Genomic DNA, 22,925 nt, shown 5'->3' on the forward strand with positions numbered 1-22,925 from the left:
AAACTCAGCGATTTGATGGCAAAACAGAAAATATTTAAAAACATAAAGGACATGTTACACGACATATATATATATATATATGAAAAATATATATAATGTAAATCAGATATAGACGTACACGACCGATCAGGAACTTAGCTCAAGCATCATAACACTTAAAAAATAACGGAATGAGTTGAGAAAACGAATTTTTTTTGTCAATCTTACTTTTTTTTTGTTTTTTTTTTATGTACTATTACATTATAAATATTACGGGCTAAATATATATATAAATATATACATATGTATGTATATATGACTAAACATAAACTGTACTAAATGCTATATATTTAAAGCTAGCGTATAACTAAGTTATGATTTCATGTAAATTATTAAAAAACCAAATATTTATATAAGAAAGAATCGCGAGAGATGAAAATAAAAAGGATCGCATAATGAACAAGATTATACACCACATACCAAAAAACCATGATAATAATTATTAAAAAACACACAAAAAATAAAAAAATATATATATTAAAGAGAAAAACGTGAAAGATGATCCACATGATATGTATACACCTATATATATGCATATGGCGTAATCAAATTATCGATTATTAATAAAAGAAAAAATCGTAAATCGAGAAAATTATTTAAAAGGATAACACAGCGCAACAACTTTTATTTAGGGAAACCAAGACAAGCAAAAAATTGAAAGAAAAACCCTTTGGCTTTTCAATCACAGTATCAACGCACACACACTCAAAATTGGAATTTCTTGGAGCTTTTTATTTTTGCCCCCCCACTCCCTCCCCACCAAAAAATGCATAAAATTGCAAAGGAGAGGAGAAAGGACGAGGCCAGCAACAAGGACAGAAACAGGGAGAGGGAAAAGGACAGGGAAGGGTAAGGATAAGCAAAAAAAACGAAAAAAAAACAAAAAACATAAGCGGAGATGATAATACGGATGATGAGCCAGTGACCTCCAGTTCTGGTTCAGCAGCAGCAGCATCAGGAGCAGCCGGAGCGGGGCAGAATGTCACCGACGCCGGCTGAGGCGGTGGTCGCCATAGAAAGTATACAGTTAGTGCTGCCCCAACCACCCCAACCAGTAAAGCGAAATAGCGAAATAAAGCGAAATAGCGAATCGAAGCGAAATAGCCGCCAATCAAGATCTAAGGAATATCAAAATCCAGAGGGTTCTCCCGAAAGTTCGGCTCCCGAAAGCTCTGATCCCGATAACTATGACTATGAAGGAAGAAATGGCGGTAACGGTAACGGCCGTAACGGTAACGGTAAGGACAATAGAGCGGGAGGCAAGTCTAACGGTAACGGCAATGGCAATGGCAGCGGAAACGGAAACGGCAATGGCGACGATCTGATGATGCCACCGCCGCCGCCGCGCATCGGCAGCGGTCGCGTGGGGAGCAGCGTGCTCATAATGACACCGGACGAGATCCTCGAAGCCTACGAGAAGGCATTACAGGTGGGATATTTCGCTATGTACCTATATTCTAATATAAAAAGCAAAGAATTACCCACACATTTAAGATGGGGTTTTCCCCTATAGGGTCCACAGTGATGGCTATATCTTCCCCAATTCTCATCCGATTCTCAAGCGGAGTACCTTAAACGATTTCTAGATCGATTTGCTACCATTCTGCATTAAAATCTCGAGACGAAATATTTTTTAGATTTTTTTCCCATTTTTCGATGGGATCCCTTCAAAATGCGGTTTTCCCCTATGGGGTCCACAGTGATGGCTATATCTTCCCCAATTCTCATCCGATTCTCAAGCGGAGTACCTTAAACGATTTCTAGATCGATTTGCTACCATTCTGCATTAAAATCTCGAGACGAAATATTTTTTAGATTTTTTTCCCATTTTTCGATGGGATCCCTTCAAAATGCGGTTTTCCCCTATGGGGTCCACAGTGATGGCTATATCTTCCCCAATTCTCATCCGATTCTCAAGCGGAGTACCTTAAACGATTTCTAGATCGATTTGCTACCATTCTGCATTAAAATCTCGAGACGAAATATTTTTTAGATTTTTTTCCCATTTTTCGATGGGATCCCTTCAAAATGCGGTTTTCCCCTATGGGGTCCACAGTGATGGCTATATCTTCCCCAATTCTCATCCGAATCTCAAGCAGAGTACCTTAAACGATTTCTAGATCGATTTGCTACCATTCTGCATTAAAATCTCGAGACGAAATATTTTTTAGATTTTTTTCCCATTTTTCGATGGGATCCCTTCAAAATGCGGTTTTCCCCTATGGGGTCCACAGTGATGGCTATATCTTCCCCAATTCTCATCCGATTCTCAAGCGGAGTACCTTAAACGATTTCTAGATCGATTTGCTACCATTCTGCATTAAAATCTCGAGACGAAATATTTTTTAGATTTTTTTCCCATTTTTCGATGGGATCCCTTCAAAATGCGGTTTTCCCCTATGGGGTCCACAGTGATGGCTATATCTTCCCCAATTCTCATCCGATTCTCAAGCGGAGTACCTTAAACGATTTCTAGATCGATTTGCTACCATTCTGCATTAAAATCTCGAGACGAAATATTTTTTAGATTTTTTTCCCATTTTTCGATGGGATCCCTTCAAAATGCGGTTTTCCCCTATGGGGTCCACAGTGATGGCTATATCTTCCCCAATTCTCATCCGATTCTCAAGCGGAGTACCTTAAACGATTTCTAGATCGATTTGCTACCATTCTGCATTAAAATCTCGAGACGAAATATTTTTTAGATTTTTTTCCCATTTTTCGATGGGATACCTTCAAAATGCGGTTTTCCCCTATGGGGTCCACAGTGATGGCTATATCTTCCCCAATTCTCATCCGATTCTCAAGCGGAGTACCTTAAACGATTTCTAGATCGATTTGCTACCATTCTGCATTAAAATCTCGAGACGAAATGTATTTAGATTTTTTTCCCATTTTTCGATGGGATCCCTTCAAAATGCGGTTTTCCCCTATGGGGTCCACAGTGATGGCTATATCTTCCCCAATTCTCATCCGATTCTCAAGCGGAGTACCTTAAACGATTTCTAGATCGATTTGCTACCATTCTGCATTAAAATCTCGAGACGAAATGTATTTAGATTTTTTTCCCATTTTTCGATGGGATCCCTTCAAAATGCGGTTTTCCCCTATGGGGTCCACAGTGATGGCTATATCTTCCCCAATTCTCATCCGATTCTAAAGCTGAGTACCTTAAACGATTTCTAGATCGATTTGCTACCATTCTGCATTAAAATCTCGAGACGAAATATTTTTTAGATATTTTTCCCATTTTTCGATGGGATCCCTTCAAAATGCGGTTTTCCCCTATGGGGTCCACAGTGATGGCTATATCTTCCCCAATTCTCATCCGATTCTCAAGCGCAGTACCTTAAACGATTTCTAGATCGATTTGCTACCATTCTGCATTAAAATCTCGAGACGAAATATTTTTTAGATTTTTTTCCCATTTTTCGATGGGATCCCTTCAAAATGCGGTTTTCCCCTATGGGGTCCACAGTGATGGCTATATCTTCCCCAATTCTCATCCGATTCTCAAGCGGAGTACCTTAAACGATTTCTAGATCGATTTGCTACCATTCTGCATTAAAATCTCGAGACGAAATATTTTTTAGATTTTTTTCCCATTTTTCGATGGGATCCCTTCAAAATGCGGTTTTTCCCTATGGGGTCCACAGTGATGGCTATATCTTCCCCAATTCTCATCCGATTCTCAAGCGGAGTACCTTAAACGATTTCTAGATCGATTTGCTACCATTCTGCATTAAAATCTCGAGACGAAATATTTTTTAGTTTTTTTTCCTATTTTTCGATGGGATCCCTTCAAAATGCGGTTTTCCCCTATGGGGTCCACAGTGATGGCTATATCTTCCCCAATTCTCATCCGAATCTCAAGCGGAGTACCTTAAACGATTTCTAGATCGATTTGCTACCATTCTGCATTAAAATCTCGAGACGAAATATTTTTTAGATTTTTTTCCCATTTTTCGATGGGATCCCTTCAAAATGCGGTTTTCCCCTATGGGGTCCACAGTGATGGCTATATCTTCCCCAATTCTCATCCGATTCTCAAGCGGAGTACCTTAAACGATTTCTAGATCGATTTGCTACCATTCTGCATTAAAATCTCGAGACGAAATATTTTTTAGATTTTTTTCCCATTTTTCGATGGGATCCCTTCAAAATGCGGTTTCCCCTATGGGGTCCACAGTGATGGCTATATCTTCCCCAATTCTCATCCGATTCTCAAGCGGAGTACCTTAAACGATTTCTAGATCGATTTGCTACCATTCTGCATTAAAATCTCGAGACGAAATATTTTTTAGATTTTTTTCCCATTTTTCGATGGGATCCCTTCAAAATGCGGTTTTCCCCTATGGGGTCCACAGTGATGGCTATATCTTCCCCAATTCTCATCCGATTCTAAAGCGGAGTACCTTAAACGATTTCTAGATCGATTTGCTACCATTCTGCATTAAAATCTCGAGACGAAATATTTTTTAGATTTTTTTCCCATTTTTCGATGGGATCCCTTCAAAATGCGGTTTTCTCCTATGGGGTCCACAGTGATGGCTATATCTTCCCCAATTCTCATCCGAATCTCAAGCGGAGTACCTTAAACGATTTCTAGATCGATTTGCTACCATTCTGCATTAAAATCTCGAGACGAAACATGTTTTAGATTTTTTTCCCATTTTTCGATGGGATCCCTTCAAAATGCGGTTTTCCCCTATGGGGTCCACAGTGATGGCTATATCTTCCCCAATTCTCATCCGATTCTCAAGCGGAGTACCTTAAACGATTTCTAGATCGATTTGCTACCATTCTGCATTAAAATCTCGAGACGAAATATATTTTAGATTTTTTTCCCATTTTTCGATGGGATCCCTTCAAAATGCGGTTTTCCCCTATGGGGTCCACAGTGATGGCTATATCTTCCCCAATTCTCATCCGATTCTAAAGCTGAGTACCTTAAACGATTTCTAGATCGATTTGCTACCATTCTGCATTAAAATCTCGAGACGAAATATTTTTTAGATATTTTTCCCATTTTTCGATGGGATCCCTTCAAAATGCGGTTTTCCCCTATGTGGTCCACAGTGATGGCTATATCTTCCCCAATTCTCATCCGAATCTCAAGCGGAGTACCTTAAACGATTTCTAGATCGATTTGCTACCATTCTGCATTAAAATCTCGAGACGAAATATTTTTTAGATTTTTTTCCCATTTTTCGATGGGATCCCTTCAAAATGCGGTTTTCCCCTATGGGGTCCACAGTGATGGCTATATCTTCCCCAATTCTCATCCGATTCTCAAGCGGAGTACCTTAAACGATTTCTAGATCGATTTGCTACCATTCTGCATTAAAATCTCGAGACGAAATATTTTTTAGATTTTTTTCCCATTTTTCGATGGGATCCCTTCAAAATGCGGTTTTCCCCTATGGGGTCCACAGTGATGGCTATATCTTCCCCAATTCTCATCCGATTCTCAAGCGGAGTACCTTAAACGATTTCTAGATCGATTTGCTACCATTCTGCATTAAAATCTCGAGACGAAATATTTTTTAGATTTTTTTCCCATTTTTCGATGGGATCCCTTCAAAATGCGGTTTTCCCCTATGGGGTCCACAGTGATGGCTATATCTTCCCCAATTCTCATCCGATTCTCAAGCGGAGTACCTTAAACGATTTCTAGATCGATTTGCTACCATTCTGCATTAAAATCTCGAGACGAAATATATTTTAGATTTTTTTCCCATTTTTCGATGGGATCCCTTCAAAATGCGGTTTTCCCCTATGGGGTCCACAGTGATGGCTATATCTTCCCCAATTCTCATCCGATTCTAAAGCTGAGTACCTTAAACGATTTCTAGATCGATTTGCTACCATTCTGCATTAAAATCTCGAGACGAAATATTTTTTAGATATTTTTCCCATTTTTCGATGGGATCCCTTCAAAATGCGGTTTTCCCCTATGTGGTCCACAGTGATGGCTATATCTTCCCCAATTCTCATCCGAATCTCAAGCGGAGTACCTTAAACGATTTCTAGATCGATTTGCTACCATTCTGCATTAAAATCTCGAGACGAAATATTTTTTAGATTTTTTTCCCATTTTTCGATGGGATCCCTTCAAAATGCGGTTTTCCCCTATGGGGTCCACAGTGATGGCTATATCTTCCCCAATTCTCATCCGATTCTCAAGCGGAGTACCTTAAACGATTTCTAGATCGATTTGCTACCATTCTGCATTAAAATCTCGAGACGAAATATTTTTTAGATTTTTTTCCCATTTTTCGATGGGATCCCTTCAAAATGCGGTTTTCCCCTATGGGGTCCACAGTGATGGCTATATCTTCCCCAATTCTCATCCGATTCTCAAGCGGAGTACCTTAAACGATTTCTAGATCGATTTGCTACCATTCTGCATTAAAATCTCGAGACGAAATATTTTTTAGATTTTTTTCCCATTTTTCGATGGGATCCCTTCAAAATGCGGTTTTCCCCTATGGGGTCCACAGTGATGGCTATATCTTCCCCAATTCTCATCCGATTCTCAAGCGGAGTACCTTAAACGATTTCTAGATCGATTTGCTACCATTCTGCATTAAAATCTCGAGACGAAATATTTTTTAGATTTTTTTCCCATTTTTCGATGGGATCCCTTCAAAATGCGGTTTTCCCCTATGGGGTCCACAGTGATGGCTATATCTTCCCCAATTCTCATCCGATTCTCAAGCGGAGTACCTTAAACGATTTCTAGATCGATTTGCTACCATTCTGCATTAAAATCTCGAGACGAAATATTTTTTAGATTTTTTTCCCATTTTTCGATGGGATCCCTTCAAAATGCGGTTTTCCCCTATGTGGTCCACAGTGATGGCTATATCTTCCCCAATTCTCATCCGAATTTCAAGCGGAGTACCTTAAACGATTTCTAGATCGATTTGCTACCATTCTGCATTAAAATCTCGAGACGAAATATTTTTTAGATTTTTTCCCCATTTTTCGATGGGATCCCTTCAAAATGCAGTTTTCCCCTATGGGGTCCACAGTGATGGCTATATCTTCCCCAATTCTCATCCGATTCTCAAGCGGAGTACCTTAAACGATTTCTAGATCGATTTGCTACCATTCTGCATCAAAATCTCGAGACGAAATATTTTTTAGATTTTTTCCCCATTTTTCGATGGGATCCCTTCAAAATGCGGTTTTCCCCTATGTGGTCCACAGTGATGGCTATATCTTCCCCAATTCTCATCCGAATCTCAAGCGGAGTACCTTAAACGATTTCTAGATCGATTTGCTACCATTCTGCATTAAAATCTCGAGACGAAATATTTTTTAGATTTTTTTCCCATTTTTCGATGGGATCCCTTCAAAATGCGGTTTTCCCCTATGTGGTCCACAGTGATGGCTATATCTTCCCCAATTCTCATCCGAATCTCAAGCGGAGTACCTTAAACGATTTCTAGATCGATTTGCTACCATTCTGCATTAAAATCTCGAGACGAAATATTTTTTAGATTTTTTCCCCATTTTTCGATGGGATCCCTTCAAAATGCGGGTTTCCCCTATGGGGCCCACAGTGATGGCTATATCTTCCCCAATTCTCATCCGATTCTCAAGCGAAGTACCTTAAACGATTTCTAGATCGATTTGCCACCATTCTGCATCAAAATCCTGAGACAAAATATTTTTTCGAAATATAGAATTGAATCCCATAGACCGCCATAGTGTTTTGGTGAGAGAAAAACGCAAAGTACTTTCGATGGTCTGACTATTCAGGGCTTGAATTTTCAAAAAAAGACGTTTCACAACACTTATAATATTATTATCGCGCGAATTTTAAATTAATTCCAATTTAAAATATTAATTTAATTATAATAACTTGATGTACCATATATGAACGTATTTATGTATTTAAGAAAAAGTAGCAGGCTTTATGTTTGGTGTATGTTTATTTAAGTAGTTTTGTTTATAAATCAAAACAAGAATATTCACATTTTAAAATTCCAAACATTTGTTGGCTCAAAACACTATTATTTTTATATTTTAGTAATGAAGGACCGTTTCAATTCAGTTTTGATTGATGATGCGGTAAACGGGATTTGTATTTTTAAATATTTCTCATAGTATTTTGTTTTTATTGAGATATTTTTTAAGTATTTACAAAAATAAACTATAACATTAAATATTATTACTAAATATTTATATTAAACCTACGTTTTGTATATAAAACTTCTTATTAAAAGTCTTTTCATATAATATTATATTCTAAGATTTCATCTTTAATTATAAATTTTAATTATCCAATAAATTGTTATATTTTGTTTTATATTTGTTAGTAAAATTGGGTTATGCTTTTCATATATATTTTTTATATAGTTTATTATATTTATTTAACTTATAGTTTTAATTTTATTGAAAAATCTGTTCATAATTTATTAAAAATTAAATCGTCGTTTTCTCAATTCCGTCGATAACGGAAATGAGAACACGCCGATCGCTTAACTGCGATATTTCTGAAAAAAAAAAACTCTGACCACCCTGTTCCGGCCGCCCGCAGGAGGGGCTGGAGGAGGAGGAGGGCGACGGAGAGAACGGCACGCCGGGAGCGAAGCGCCGTCGACTCAGTCTATGGTCGACGCTGTTGGCGGTGCGCGACGGGCTGCTGTACGTGGTCGGCGGTTTCTTGCGGTTCGTACTACGCTTCGACATGCACGGCGGAACCGGAAACAACATCAACTTCGTTGAGGGGCTGGTCGACTTCCTGGCGGGATCGATCGGTGGCGCCGCCCAGGTGTACGTGTCCCAGCCCCTCGACACCGTCAAGGTGAAGCTGCAAACATTCCCGGAGGTGTACAGGGGGATGTGGGACTGTTTCGTGAAAACCTATCGCAAGGATGGTTTCTTTCGGGGATTGTATGCCGGCTCGGTGCCCGCCGTCTTCGCCAATGTGGCCGAGAATTCCGTACTGTTTGCGGCATACGGCGGATGTCAGAAGTTCGTCACGTTTGTGGTCGGCAAGGAGAAGGCATCCGAGCTGACGGTCGTACAGAACGCCTGCGCCGGCTCCCTGGCCGCCTGCTTCTCCACCCTCACCCTGTGCCCCACGGAGCTGATCAAGTGCAAGCTGCAGGCCCTCCGGGAGATGAAGCACTTTGTGGAGCCGGCTCATCCGGAGGATATGCGCACCCCCTGGAGCCTGACACGCTACATCTGGCGCACCGAAGGTAAGAGTTCCCACCCTCCCATAGCCTCTAATAGTCGTCTCTAGCGAAGATTAGATTATCGCGCTTTTGGATTTTTGGCGGCCTCTTCTCCATAATTCATCATCAAAGGCGAAAACACAACATTATCGCGATATACAGCTCACAGATACGGATCGGAGACCCACACATCAGAAGCTAATACTGACCCCCAAACACCACACGCCCTCTCCTCGTCGCATGCCAAAGATTTCCGTAATCGGGGGGCGCTGCCAGATCTCCATGATCGCCTCGTACTCTTGGGGGTTATGTGGCGCTGGAATTTGAATTTGATTTTTAGGCGGTTTTTTATTTAAATTGAAAATAGGTTTAAATCTAATAAGATTTTTGAGAGCGGGACTTTTTTTTTTAAGAATAAGACTTGTCTTTTTTTAATTTAGAAGGTTAGGCCATGGAAGAACGTATCAAAACATGTCCTTTTTCCTTCAAAAATTTAGGTGTATTTCTAACCTAAATTTCCTTGTTTTATTCAATATTTCAACTTTTGGAAGCTAATTTACAATAAATACCTTAAATAATTATAAAAGCTAAACAATTTATATAATTAAACACTTTAAAATAATATTTTGAATAATTTTTAATATCTTCTTTGACCTTTTTGAAGAAAACTATTTATTAAAAAAGAAACTAAAGTCTAAAAGTAAGAAATCTTTTCATTTCAAACTTATTTGAAGCCTTTTTCCTACCAAAGCCCTTAGTTTTTATTTTAAATATTTACTCGCAAACATATATATTTCTTTATATATTATATTTCATTCAGCTCTTGATTGTATTATATCGCCAAACCATTTTTTTTTTGCAAAAATGAGTCACTTGAAAATATCAAGGCCTCAGCATAAAAGTGGGTGTCAAAATTCACAAAAAATGAATGAAATATAATATATAAATTCCAAGCTCCTAAAAGATAATACTTTACAATTTTTTAAGCAAAGACAAGAGTTCTCAATAGAGGTTTCTAAGCTAGAACTAGGAATTAAATTAAATAGAATTTTTATGGACCTATTCTGAGACTCATTAAGTGCGTCTGCTAGTTTTTATTACTTGATTATTTTTTTGTTTAATAAAAACAGGAAGCTTTAAAAAATTAACATTAGCCAAAGGCTATAAAGTAGCTTAAGCTGAAAGAATTTTCCTTGATTTGTAATAAAAATAAAACTGGAATCGAATCTAATCACTGAGAACTGGGAAGGTTCCCTCCAGAAAACATAAATAATTTCGTATTTACTACGCAGATTGCGGTCTTCAAATTGGGAATCGCTAACTAAAAAAACTTACTGATAAGGGGTATAGTACACATTATATTACGAAGTCCCCCCCTCCACCGGGAGAGGCAACATGCCACGCATAGTGCCGTGTGGCGGGGAGGGAGCGGGGCAGAATCTGGGGAAGCTGTGGATAATAATGCCCATCCTCATCATATCACTATCAAGTGGAAATTTACTGACAAACAGCGGTCGGATCAATGGACATCCGTCTTATAAATAGGTCTTCCCGGGGGTGCAATCTCCACGTGCCTCACGTGATTAACTTTTCAAAAAAAAAATCAAAGCTAAAAAAGCTAACATCTTGATTGACTTTATCTCTGGAACAGGAATCCGAGGCTTCTACAGGGGCTTGAGCTCAACGTTTATACGAGAGATGCCCGGTTACTTTTTCTTCTTTGGAAGCTACGAGGGCACTCGCGAGTTGCTGCGAAGGTGAGTCTATTAATTAATTCATTAATTTATTAATAATAATAAAATATAAAGATATTAAGAATAATATAAAGAAGCAGTGGAAGAACTCTTAAGAACTATACTATACTGTAGTATACTATAGCACTTTTGTTCTATACTATAGATCTATAGGCAGGTTTTTAATTTCTGAAACAAAGTTAGGACCTTTAGACTTGTATTCTATATATATTTGGTTTCTCTCTTAAATCTTAGTATTTTAAAATCTTTAAAAACAAAAAACCTGTTTATTAGGCAGTTATAGAGCTCTTAAAAATTATTCAACAGGTTAGGAACCATCGTATAACAGAATTCTTATTCCTAAAAGTACTATAAACCATAACTCTCAAATATACTAACTAAATACTTATCATTATCCTTCCAGCAATGACCAAACCAAGGACGAAATCGGACCAGTGCGAACAATGATCGCCGGCGCCATCGGCGGCGTCTGCTTGTGGACCTCCACGTTCCCCGCCGACGTCATCAAGAGCCGGATCCAGGTGAAGAACCTGAATGAGAGCATGTTCGCCGTGGGCTCGGACATTGTCCGGCGCGAGGGTGTCATGGCCCTCTACCGCGGCCTCCTGCCGTCCGTCCTGCGCACGATTCCGGCCACGGCCACCCTCTTTGTGACCTACGAGTACACCAAACGTGCCATGCTCTCCACGCTTTGACACGAGCATCTGCCACATCCACCAGGAGTGCTTAAGACGTGCGTGGCCGCTGGCGGTCATTACAAAAACAAAAACCACAACAAAAATTAACAAAAAAATTATTATAATTAATAATCCATTTTTTTCCACTAGAAAATTCCTAGCTCGTAGTGTTGTGCCTGTGTAAATTGTTCAGATAATTATTATGACTGACTTAAACCCGAGTTGTGTTTGTTCTTCATTCCAATGTCCTGCTGTTCTGCTGTCCGGATGGCATCCTCATATCCTGGCCACCTGGCTGAGGCGACGCTTGAGGAAGTCCTGACGGTCTGCTGCCGTTTCCAGTTCCCGCCACTCATGCCAATAGATCTGGAGGGGAAAAATGTGTTTCTTTATAGATAGTCTATAGATTTTTGAGGGAAGCAGTGCAGGATATATATCCTTATCCTTTTCGTAGCTTTCTTTAACTAAAAAATGATTGTCTTTGAGGTCTTAAAGAACTAAACACAAATTAGAGAACAAAATCATCGTCTTGTTTCTTCAGAAAATAAGACTCTGTCTCGTTCTTCTTCGTTTTTTTGAAAAGAAATTCAAGAAGAAAAGCTTGGAAAAGGATACAAGATAAGGTCCTTCTTCCATCAAATTCCAACTCACCACCACAGGATCATGGCCCAGTTGCCTCAACTGCTTCACCTTCATGTCCATTTGTCCTGTGAAGCGATCCTTGTCGCGAATAACGTTGTTCCAGCCGGCTATTACAATCACCACCGTGGCCAACTGGTCATCTGCAGCCCTGCCCTCGCCCAGCAGGTGCTGCCTGGTGAGGATAACGCCACTGTAGTCCTCCGTGGCTGGACTCACCGCCACGGGCAGGGCTCTGCCTTGACGACGGTCGTAGCAGAGAACCAAATCACAGCGGTCATAGTGCGGCAGGACGTGCTTGAAGGTGAGGGGCCGATGGATCTGTGAGGTCGCCTCCTTGATCTCCAACAGAATGCGGTCCGTGACGTTCAGCTTGAAGCGTCCGTCGCTCTTCGGGATGTACTGCGTGTACAGGCGGCCCATTTGCTGCAACTGGCGGTCGGTGAGCAGGGCGCCCTGGTACTCCCCAGGGCCCAGGAGTCTGGCAAAGCCGTCCAGGTGGAAGTACTCCCTGCCGGGCAGGCCGTTCTTGTAGGCGTGGTGCAGGAAGCGCCGCTCCAGAGCCACGCCCAGCAGCTCCGCATCGTAGACGCCGCGCATGCTGAGGAACTGGAGGCAGTTGGTGAAGCAACGGGGATACCGCACAATCTCGTCCAGACGCTGCCGCAGAAGGTCCGGGAATCGTTCCGCCAGCCGGCGCTCCACGCCCGACTCCGTTTTCAGGTTGAACAGCGCCATCACCAGGCAGATACGCTCCAGATCCTTGAGCCGGGCCGACTCGCACTCGCGCTCGAAGCGCAGCAGGATGCGCTCCACCAGCGCATCGTTGCAGGTCTGCAGCTCGCAGCCCAGGAGGGCGATGTGCAGGCAGGCCAGCAGCGAGACGTGCTCCACGCGCGGCTCCAGGGCGGCGAGGAGCTTCTTCAGCGGCTCCACCTGGGGCAGCTTGCTGCTGTACCGCAAAACCTTCAGCAGGGCCACCAGGGGTATGTCCTCGACGGTGTCCAGTTCTTGGCCGAGGCGCTCGTATATCTGGGAGAGGAGCTCCGGATTCCGGATGGGCGTCTGGGTCTTGAAGAAGCCCATCGCCATCACGCCCAGCTCGGCCAGCGTCATCTGGTCCACGCAGCGCGCCAGATTCAGCTCAAAGTCGAACATCTCGAAGACGGGACGGCGCAGCAGGTTGCAGAGGAACATGGCCTGCACCAGTTGCTCGGGGGGCAGCTTTCGCAGGCGGCGTCCCAGCTTCTTGAGGGCCAGCCACACGTACTCGCCGATCCGGACCAGCCCGAGCCGATACCAGGCATCGCTCACCAGCAGCAGCCGAGCGCTGTTCCACCGTTCGATGCGGCGACAGCACTCGATGTCCAGGGTGTTCCACAGCTCCATGTAGTTGCGGGTTTTGGTCGATTCCGGAACCGGCAGCTCGCACAGGGCGCGCAGGGATCCCAGCAGTTGGTCGTCGGTCAGGCGATGCAGCTGCTCGCAGTAGCAGCGAACGAATCCATCGAAGCGGGCATCACTTATCTGCAGATCCTGCCCGGCACAGTACTGGACCAGGCCCAGGAAGTTTTCGAAGAGTTCGTCGGGACTGGCATCGCTGCTGGGACTTTGAAGGAAGCCATCGGTTGGCGGACGCTGTCTGTCCTCTTGCAGTGGCCTCAGAATCTGGTAGGGCTTCAGCGATTCCGTCAGAATGTTGTGGGCAAACTGATTCTCTCGATCGGCAAAGATGCGGGCCGGCACCACTGCCGTAGTACCCAGCTGGCGGCCCAGTAACCGGGTTGCCTGGTGGCCCAATCTCCTCCAGAGGCCCTGTGACCTACTCCACATGGCTATTTCATTCAAAACAAACAAAAACAAGTAGTTATGAAAGCCCTACAAAATGCGGTTGCCGGAAAAACAGCTGTTCAATACTAAATTAAATACCAGATTGATTTTCGCGGGCAAATACCAGGGCTGCAAAGCTCTAAAAAGTCAGTGCTGAAAAGCTCAAAAAGCACAGTATCGATAAAATAAAAGCTGATATCGGGCACGGGCTCCTCTCAAAGCCCTACAAAATGCGGCTGCCAGATAAACAGCTGTTCAATACTAAATTAAATACCAGATTGATTTTTGCGGGCAAATACCAGGGCTGCAAAGCTCTAAAAAGTCAGTGTTGAAAAGCTTAAAAAGCACAGTATCGATAAAATAAAAGCTGATATCGGCCACGGGCTCCTCTCTAGCAACTGCACATTTGCCATCGCTAGCTAAGCAGTTCTGCTGAGCCATTCGACCAAACCGGTTCATACATCCGACCCGGTTCGTGAAAAGTGAGTGACCAATCGGAAAAATCCGTTTAATACCGAATTACAAGCATAATACCAGATTACGGAGGAGCAGTGATGTAGCCCTGGCAAACATCGACGTTGCCGATGTTTTGAAAACCGTCACTGGGCATCACTGGGCATCCAGCAGCAGCTTCAGTGCGTGAATTGTTATTTTTTTTGTATTTTTTTTGGCTCGTACGAAACGGAATCGCCTGAATTCAATGCAACGCCAACAGCAGCAACAACAACTCCCGGCCAGATTGGCGGCAAAGTGCAGTGATAAATTAGCGAATCGAGCGGAAAAAAAGCGGCGATCGTAAACAGGCGACACCACGGTAGAAGCTCCTCCTGCAGAGTGTGTGTGTGTCTGCGTGTGTGTGTGTGTGTGCGCGCCCCCCGATGTAAGAGTGTGTGGCGTGTGTGTGAGTGTTGTGCGTGAGAGTGTGTGTGTAGCTGGAGTGTATGTGTGCGGCGGCTGCAGAAGAAGCAAAAGGCAAAGGAAACGGGCGGAGAAGAAGCAGCACCAGCACCACCACCACCACCACCGCCACCGCCAGCAGCAGTCAGCGGCGAAGGAGGTGGAGGAGGAGGCGAAGGAGGTGGGGTCCAACCCGGAGGAGTGGAGCAACTGGCTCCTGGAAATCGGATTCGGATTCGGAATCACAATAGGAATCTAAAATATCAACAGCCATGAATATACTGCAAAAAATCGGTAAGTCTTTTTATTATTTATTTATTTTTAATTTAAGAAACTCCCAAAAAAAGGAAACAAAAGCTATATTTTTTTTTTCCTTCCTTTTGCCTTCTTTTTCTTTCGGATTTTGTGGGGGTGGGGGCGTGGGATTTCGCTTCCCTTTTTCTTAGCTCGCTCTCTTTCTCTCTCTCTCTCTCTCTCTCTCGCTTTATGCTCTCGCTCTCCCTTGGTCTCAGTGTGTGTGTGTGAGTGTGCGGGTGTTTGGGAGTGTGTATGTGTGCATCTGTGGTACTCCTTGATTTTCCTCCGGGTCTCCGGGTAAGATTTTCCGTAGCATCCCATAGTCGGGGGGCAGCAACAGCAGTGTTGCATCTCTTCTTCTTCTTTCTTCTGTTTTTTTTTTTTGTTTTTGTTGTTTTTGTTGCTCGTTTTGGAAGCTGTCAACAAGTCTATTTTTAGTAACTCGCCGCTGCGGTGCTGCTGCAGCTTCTGCTGCTGCAGCTACTGATGCAGTTCCTCCTCCTCCTCCTCCCCCACCCCGCTTCCTTTCTTAATTTCATTTTCTTCCTCTTTCTGCCCTCTTCCGTTCTGCTGGAAGACGCCCCCGCTCCTCTGTAGAAACTCAATAATCCTTAATATTTCTCAATCCAATAGGAATGCATCCTTTGGATAGTTATCCTAATCACAGATACTAACTTTAAACCATGAATTATCTTAAATTGAGTGAAAATATTTATTTTAAATAGTTTTCAAAGCAAATAAGCTGCTTATTTTGAAGAGAAACGAGGGGGAGGGATTACGTATCCCACCACCTCCCACCACCCACCAGGCAGTTGCAGGTCAATTAAATAAATTCCAGATTTTCCAAAATTCCCTCTAAAAGGATACTCGTTATCCTGTTTCTGGAAACTAGACCTCCCGATGGGGGACTTTCTGTGGCGAAAATGCTAGCATACTTTGCAGGTTGGCTGGAAAAGGTCATCTCTTGGCTTTTATTTAATTTCTTTATTTATTTAGTTAATTATTAATTATTTATTTTTATTATTATTTCCAACAAGAGATTACCTTGTTTTCGGTTCTGTTTTGTTTTTTTTGTTTACCTTCATGAGTCGCCAGGTTGTCTCTTTCTTCCAAAACACCTGACTGGCTCTGGACAACGTCCATCATTCTTCCAGACCCGGAATCGGACTCGGTCTTGGACTCTGTTTACCTTTTGTTTTAACAAGTTGGCTAAAACAACAACAAAAACAACGAAAATAAAGAAATTCTAGACCCGCCAGCCAGCTGACTGGCCGACTGATTGTTTCCACAGCCTGATAACAGACCCCTCCTGATAACAATAGTTCACTGACAGTGCCCACAACAACAACAATAAGAACAACAACAACAAATAGTAACAGGAGTCGGCCCGCAAAGCTCTCAGTGATGACTATAACCCCTATGCCTATAAGTCATCATCTTTCTATAATTTCTATTTAATTCTTTGAATTTAAAATTTAAATCTAATGGGATATTGTTTCTAAAAGGTCTTGTTTCTAGGGGGGGAGGTTTTTAAATAAATTCGATGTTTTTAAAAAAAGAAAAATAGGGAATAATTATTTTATTTTGTCTACAAGCTCAGCACTTGTATGGATTATAATTCTTTAATTTCCTAAAATTAATATGAAAGGTCTTTCGAAGTCTTGGGATGAGCTATTTTATTTTTTAGGAATTTTTGAATTAATCAAAATTGACAGACATTGCTCTCATATTGAGTATTAAATACATATATGCATATATCATATTAAATACATGTTGAGCCCTTTTACCTTGCAATTCTTTATTTATTTAAAAATTAAGAGAGTTTCTAGATTTAAATGAATTATAGTCATGATTCAGATAGATTCTAGGTATTTTTAGAGAAGAGGTTCGAAAAAAAAGGTTCAACCAAAAAAAAAAATAATACTACAGAGTATAAGATAGTATATCTATCTATCATCTATATACTATCCTATTATATTTATTATATTATTTATATACTATCCTATATAGGTATTATATACCTATCTCTCTCCCTATAGAACCCTTTCACAAGCCCTTTCTAGACCCCCTTTCTAGAAAAAAGCATGATTTTCTTCAAAAATGAAAACTCACCAAGAAGACCTTTAGGAAAACTCCAAAAATAGCCAACCTTTAACCTAGTTTTGAGTTGAAAAAAGTATCTAAATAAAAAAAAGATACCTGCCACCTCAAACCCCTAAGATCCGTTCAACATTCCCCACAAAGGGGGTTTCTGGCTAAAAAAAGGTTTCAAAAAAGCCAAAGCAGCAGCTCCGGCCACTCGCCAGCCCCGATTAGATTGTAAAAGTTTCTACGCTCCCAGCTGTGGGGTTCGGAAGCTCCGCCGCTCTGCCGCTCATCGCTTACCGCTGGCCGCTCCCCACCCCACCCCACCTGCCGCTCCCAACAGCAGTGGATCGCCGGGCCGAGTGGCTCGGTGGCTGGCTGGGTGGCTCGGTGGCTCAGTTGGACGCGAAATTTTCACAACGGTGGGTCGTTCGGAGGTCGGTGGCGGATTCGAAAAAAAAAAAAAATAAAAGCGCGGGCCCCTCCCCTCCCTCTCTAAACAACCCACCTATAGAACCCACCATAGAACCCCAGCGCGTGATATCACTCCGGAGGGCAATCCCCAATTCGTATTTTTTTTTGCGTTATTTTTAAAGAGTGTTTTTGTTGTGAAAAGCAGTGATGATCGGAGATCGGTGATCGGTGATCCGAGATCGGAGATCGGGGATCCAATCGATCGATGTGTGTGGAGTCGCTGAGGCGTTTGCTCCAATTCCCGCGCCCCATCGCTTGACTTTTTAGTGGGTGGAGTGCCTCGATTTCCGCTCTTTTTTATAAAAAAAAAAATAAAAAATAGAAAAACATGCGAGTTCTGAATACCGAGCTGCGCCTGCGTTTCAAGAACCGCAAGCCGCGACCCTTCAACCGGGCCGCCAGTGCCGACGATGCGGCCACCATGGCCCTGGACTCGAGTCCCTCGTCCCCAGGAGCCCAGTCCTGCCTTCACGGATCTCCCAATACGAGTAGGTATTCCACCTGTCGGAGGCCACCTCGCCTGGTGATTCACTCGCCAGGCAGCTCACTTGTTTATTCATTTTCCAATAACTATTTTTTAAATACTAGCTACTAGTATTAGTTACTAGTACTAGTCACTGACTTGCTGGCTTTATTGTTTGTGGCTCTTGAGACTCTCCAGTAATTGTATTTCTATGTTTAGATCGGAGAGTCATTGGGTTGCTATAGTACTTGGGAGGGGTTACTTCTATCAGATATAGGGGGAGAGGGTATGTGTCTTAAAAATATAATACATAGATATAGGGAGATGATAAAGAGGATATATAATAATAATATCATCTAGGGAAGTAATATTACATTCTTAAGAACCGGAATAGTCATAAGTACTACTTGGGAGTGGTTTTACCAGCTATAGGGAGAGGATATGTGTCTTAAAAATATACTATACTACTATAATACTATATATATCTAGTACTTTAAAATCTAGGGAGGAATATCATAAGCTAGAAATCAAGGATTGTAATCTAGGGAAGTGATATTACAATCTTAAGAACCGGAACCATCATAAGGGGAGTCTTAGGGTTACTATTTGGGAGAAGTACCTGTTCTAGGAAGAGGGTTCTAGGGAATATATTATTAATGGATGTATTAGAATCTATTATAAGAATATGGCTTATAATAATAAAGAATACTATCATCCAGAGATATTATACTATAATCCTAGAGAAGAGCATTATTATAATCTCAAGAACAAGACCCCCATACAGACATTCTCCATTAGGAGAGTTACTTGAGGTGTCTTCTTAGAAGAACTACTAACCATAGGGAGGGGAAATATATAGATAGATATATCTATAAAGAATGATATAATCTAGAGAAGGGTATTAAACTTCTAAAAAGCCTAGAGATTCTTAAGAAGAGTATAAAAAAATATTCAAATAATTAGGGGAGAATATTAAGTATAATATACTACAAGATATATTACAACAGATATTACAAGATATATAATATCTAATATTCTCCCCCAACTAAAGGCTAGAACAGAAAGATAGTAGTTAAAGAAAGATTACTACTATCTAAGATTAGTTAAAGAATGTAACGAGAATATCAACGAGACTATTAAGAACCGGAACCCGCGATACAAACCCCTGAAAACCCATCAGAATTGTACAACTCACCGCCTTTCTTATCAGAACCCGCCCAAGACCCTCCGATAAGAACTTTCAAGATCAAAGTCAGTCATTCCAACCGATCTTTATGCAAATATTTCAAAAAATAGAACCCTAAGGCGGCTGGTCCCCCAGCTCCCAGTTCCAGTTCCGAGTGGCCTTGAGCCGCGTGAAAGAGACAGCAGCAGATGAGACGAGAGAGACAGAGCTACAGAAGAATGTGAGCTATGGGGGGAATGGAATGTGGAATGCGATCGTTCGGTTCGGTTCGGTTCGGTCGAGATAATGGAATAATGGAGATGGGGACTGGGAACGAGGCAACGGGCTGGCAATTGCCGCAAATTAGGAACCTAATCGAGCAAATTGATCTGAGAACCCGAATCGGAGTCCCCTGAGGAGGGGGGAGGGAGAAGGGGGGTAGATTGTGCCTCCGAATCGATCCCAGATGAGATACATTGCCTCTTCGGTTGCGCCACTTTGGAAAATGGAGGGAAATTATGCAACTTCTGGATGGAGTTTGGGGTGTGGGTCTCAGATTAAAGATCAGTTCTGGGGGGAGGGCTACTTCAGTGGATTGTAACTCGAGAGGTAATGGTCCGATTCTGTTGAAACTTGGAGACTGTCTTGTAGAGGGGTAGTACTTGTATCATAATAGATATCATGACAAAGGCTATCCTATTTTGTAGGAAAATCGAAAGAGATCCTTCTATTATTAGGTATTTCTCACGAAGTCTTGGAAGTTGGTCTGAAAACCCTTTTCTTTTGGGGAAATCCCTTCGAAAGTTCAGAGTTATAGTGAAGATAGTGATGAGAGAGCACCTACTAATGACTATAACTCGAAAAGTATCTCTCCAATCGTCCTGAAACTTTGGGATTATATCCCCAATGTGTAGAACATGCTTCATACCGAGTATCATTGTAGAGGCTCTTCTCCTCTAAAGACAACCCCCATTAAACGACTATAACCCTTGAAGTACTACTCCAATCCCTCTGAAACTCCCTCCACCCCCTTCTAGGGACATGACTTGCCACTTGCCATAGTTTGATTGATTTGCAACAGGATGCTGAACCATAAAGCCCAAATATCGCGAATATATCTCCCTCCCTGGCTATCCCTCAGATACCAGTTGTTGGTGGGCCCACGACCCGATCTGATATCTACGTCTGGTCTAGTGCGTGGCCCCCGTATCTAATCTAATCACTAAGCTGCGGAGTCAACACATGTCCACGTTGCTGGAACTGCCTCCTCCAGGGTCCGGACCGGCAGCCCCCAGAGACAAGTCGCGAATAAATGGAAATTGTGGGCTTATTCTGGAAATGGAAATGGGAAATGGGAATCTGGCACGACATGAAAAGGGCTTTGTTTAATTGTTTGCTGATTGAACAATTTAGTTCGTATGTCTGTGTGTGTGTGTGTGTCTGTGTGGCTTTCACTGCACTTTCTAACGCCGGGCCCTGTCACCTGTTGCTTCCAGATAACTGCCAGTGGAATGCCAGCATTCCCTCACCTCATCAATGCCAGTTTGTATTAATTTCAGAGTCCATTTTTATGAAAATGAAGCTCTTCCGAGGGTCCACTTTAACGGGGAACTCTTCCATCTGCCCTGCCAAGTGCTTCCTGCTCCATACAAGTGGCCAGGACAGGGCCGGATGTCGCCACAAAGCTTTCGAAGAAGAGCTCCGATTTCTGGGAATGATTTGCGTCCGCTTTGCGGTTGATATCCGTGACATGCAGCATGCAGGGAGTGGCAGGTCAAAGGCTACCAGGAATTGCCTCGTTTCGAGTCGGCCTGCAGCCACCCCCCCTCGACCTCCACGCCCTGACCCTGACCTTAAACTCATGCTCATGATGAGGGGGTTGCTGGGAGGTGGAATGTGTGGGAGGCGCTAAAAGTCAAGGGCCAAAGGGCACCGGCTGGGGCACAAAAAGTGCTCTTAATTGGCCAGAAACAGATGGCTTTATTTCTTTACATCGCAGACCCCCCTCTCCCCCCTCGCATGAGCTGAAAATTATTTAATTGAAACGACCGATTACCGATTACCAGATAGTATCTGAAAGATACTGAATGGAAGATATCTGAGAGATAGTGCCGACCCCTCACCTCAAAGGAAATGCGAATATTGGCTTGTATCTTTATTGGAAAGTATCTTTAGGGTTGTGGCTATCTTAGGGTTTGTTACTTCAGTTAGAAGCAGTCTAATTACTTGAATTATTTCTTAGTTATTTGCTAAAAATAGTTACTTGGTTTAGTTCTAAGATCTATGATGCTTTTTTTATGAAATAAATATGAAAGAAAATTAACTATTTTAATTAAAATACTGCTTTATAGTTCCTATTCTAGATCTAACTGATGTCTATATATATCATAAAGTGCAATTTATCCTAGTAACTACTAGTTTTAAGCCTAATTTATCGATAACTTATCGATATACTCCAACTTGTAGCCCTTTCAGGCCTCAACTTCTTTGGAATTCAAACGCGTTTAGCTTTTAAAGGCAACACTCCCCTTCAAGCCCAAATCTGAACCTATAGACTGCCTGATTTATCGATAAATTATCGAAACTATCAAAAAACTCTAATAAGTTGCCCTTTCTGGCTTTTATTTCTTTGGAATTCAAATCAGTTTTAGGTTTAATGAAGGCAACACTACCCATTCCAGGCAAATAATACCCTCACAAGCCTTATACCTCTTAGTTTTTTTATATTTCCTATCGAAACTATCGATAAACTCTAACTTGTGGCCCTTTCTGGTTTAAATTTAATTTAAATATTCAGGACTTTAGTGTTTAATAGCCCAAAACTTCTTGCAGATGGCCAATCTTAAGCTCCATACTTGGATCTGTGCCTATTTTATCGATAACTTATCGAACCTATCGATAAACCGTTATTTATTGCCTCTTCCGACCATGATTTCTTTTGAATGAAAATAAGTTTTGATTTCTTTGAAGCCACACCCCCCTTATAAGGCGAATCCCAAGCTCTATACGGGTCTGTAAGGTGCAAGGTGTGGGGTCGAAGGTCACCCATAAAAAGTGAACTGCATTTTGGGAAGGGCTGGCCCTTCGGGTCACCGCAAAGTGGGAAGTTGAGAGACTATTCGAGTGGCTCTCGAGTGAAATCGCAGGTATCGTGTGGGTAGGGTAGGTGGGCTTATGGTCACGTATGACATGGCGCTTTCCCTAGGCTGCCCCCCTCCCCCCAGCCCCCTCTGGAAGGGGCACCTCTTGATTGTGGGCTTCTCTAAACGGCTTTGTTGGCTTTGTGCTCCCCACTTGCCATTCTGCACTTTCGTTTTCAAGTCAGACTGTCGCCCGGTCTATGTCATAATTGTTCGCCCAATCGAGGTGTGTGTATAGCTTCTTCCACCCCACCTCCCCCCGACCTAAGTC

General features: G+C 42.2%; 3 protein-coding genes across 4 annotated transcripts in view; 2 read left to right on the forward strand and 1 right to left on the reverse strand.

Annotated features, from left to right (window-relative positions):
* Nucleotides 1–720: 720 nt before the first annotated feature.
* Nucleotides 721–11,885, forward strand: LOC108119491 (mitochondrial ornithine transporter 1). The gene is made up of 4 exons (XM_043209874.2): nt 721–1,468; nt 8,591–9,257; nt 10,885–10,990; nt 11,391–11,885. The coding sequence occupies exons 1-4, from the start codon at nt 1,019–1,021 to the stop codon at nt 11,680–11,682; spliced, it is 1,515 nt and encodes a 504-aa protein (XP_043065809.2). The 5' UTR covers nt 721–1,018; the 3' UTR covers nt 11,683–11,885.
* LOC108119490 (FAST kinase domain-containing protein 5, mitochondrial) lies at nt 11,769–14,214 on the reverse strand. The gene is made up of 2 exons (XM_017232711.3): nt 12,316–14,214; nt 11,769–12,030 (listed from the first exon to the last, which is right to left on the reverse strand). The coding sequence occupies exons 1-2, from the start codon at nt 14,134–14,136 to the stop codon at nt 11,941–11,943; spliced, it is 1,911 nt and encodes a 636-aa protein (XP_017088200.2). The 5' UTR covers nt 14,137–14,214; the 3' UTR covers nt 11,769–11,940.
* A 356-nt stretch (nt 14,215–14,570) lies between these two features.
* Nucleotides 14,571–22,925, forward strand: part of C3G (C3G guanyl-nucleotide exchange factor) — a 28,631-nt gene continuing 20,276 nt past the window's right edge. The window contains exon 1 of one of the 2 annotated variants that reach the window (XM_070281691.1): nt 14,571–15,324. In XM_070281691.1, coding sequence (XP_070137792.1) covers nt 15,303–15,324 — 22 coding nt within the window. In that variant the 5' untranslated portion in view covers nt 14,571–15,302. Of the gene's footprint in view, nt 15,325–18,078; nt 18,375–22,925 lie in introns of those variants that run through there. The other variant, XM_070281687.1, reaches the window with a different exon arrangement.

The sequence above is a fragment of the Drosophila bipectinata genome, chromosome XL, assembly GCF_030179905.1.
Source record: "Drosophila bipectinata strain 14024-0381.07 chromosome XL, DbipHiC1v2, whole genome shotgun sequence".
Classification (NCBI taxonomy): Eukaryota; Metazoa; Arthropoda; class Insecta; order Diptera; family Drosophilidae; genus Drosophila; species Drosophila bipectinata.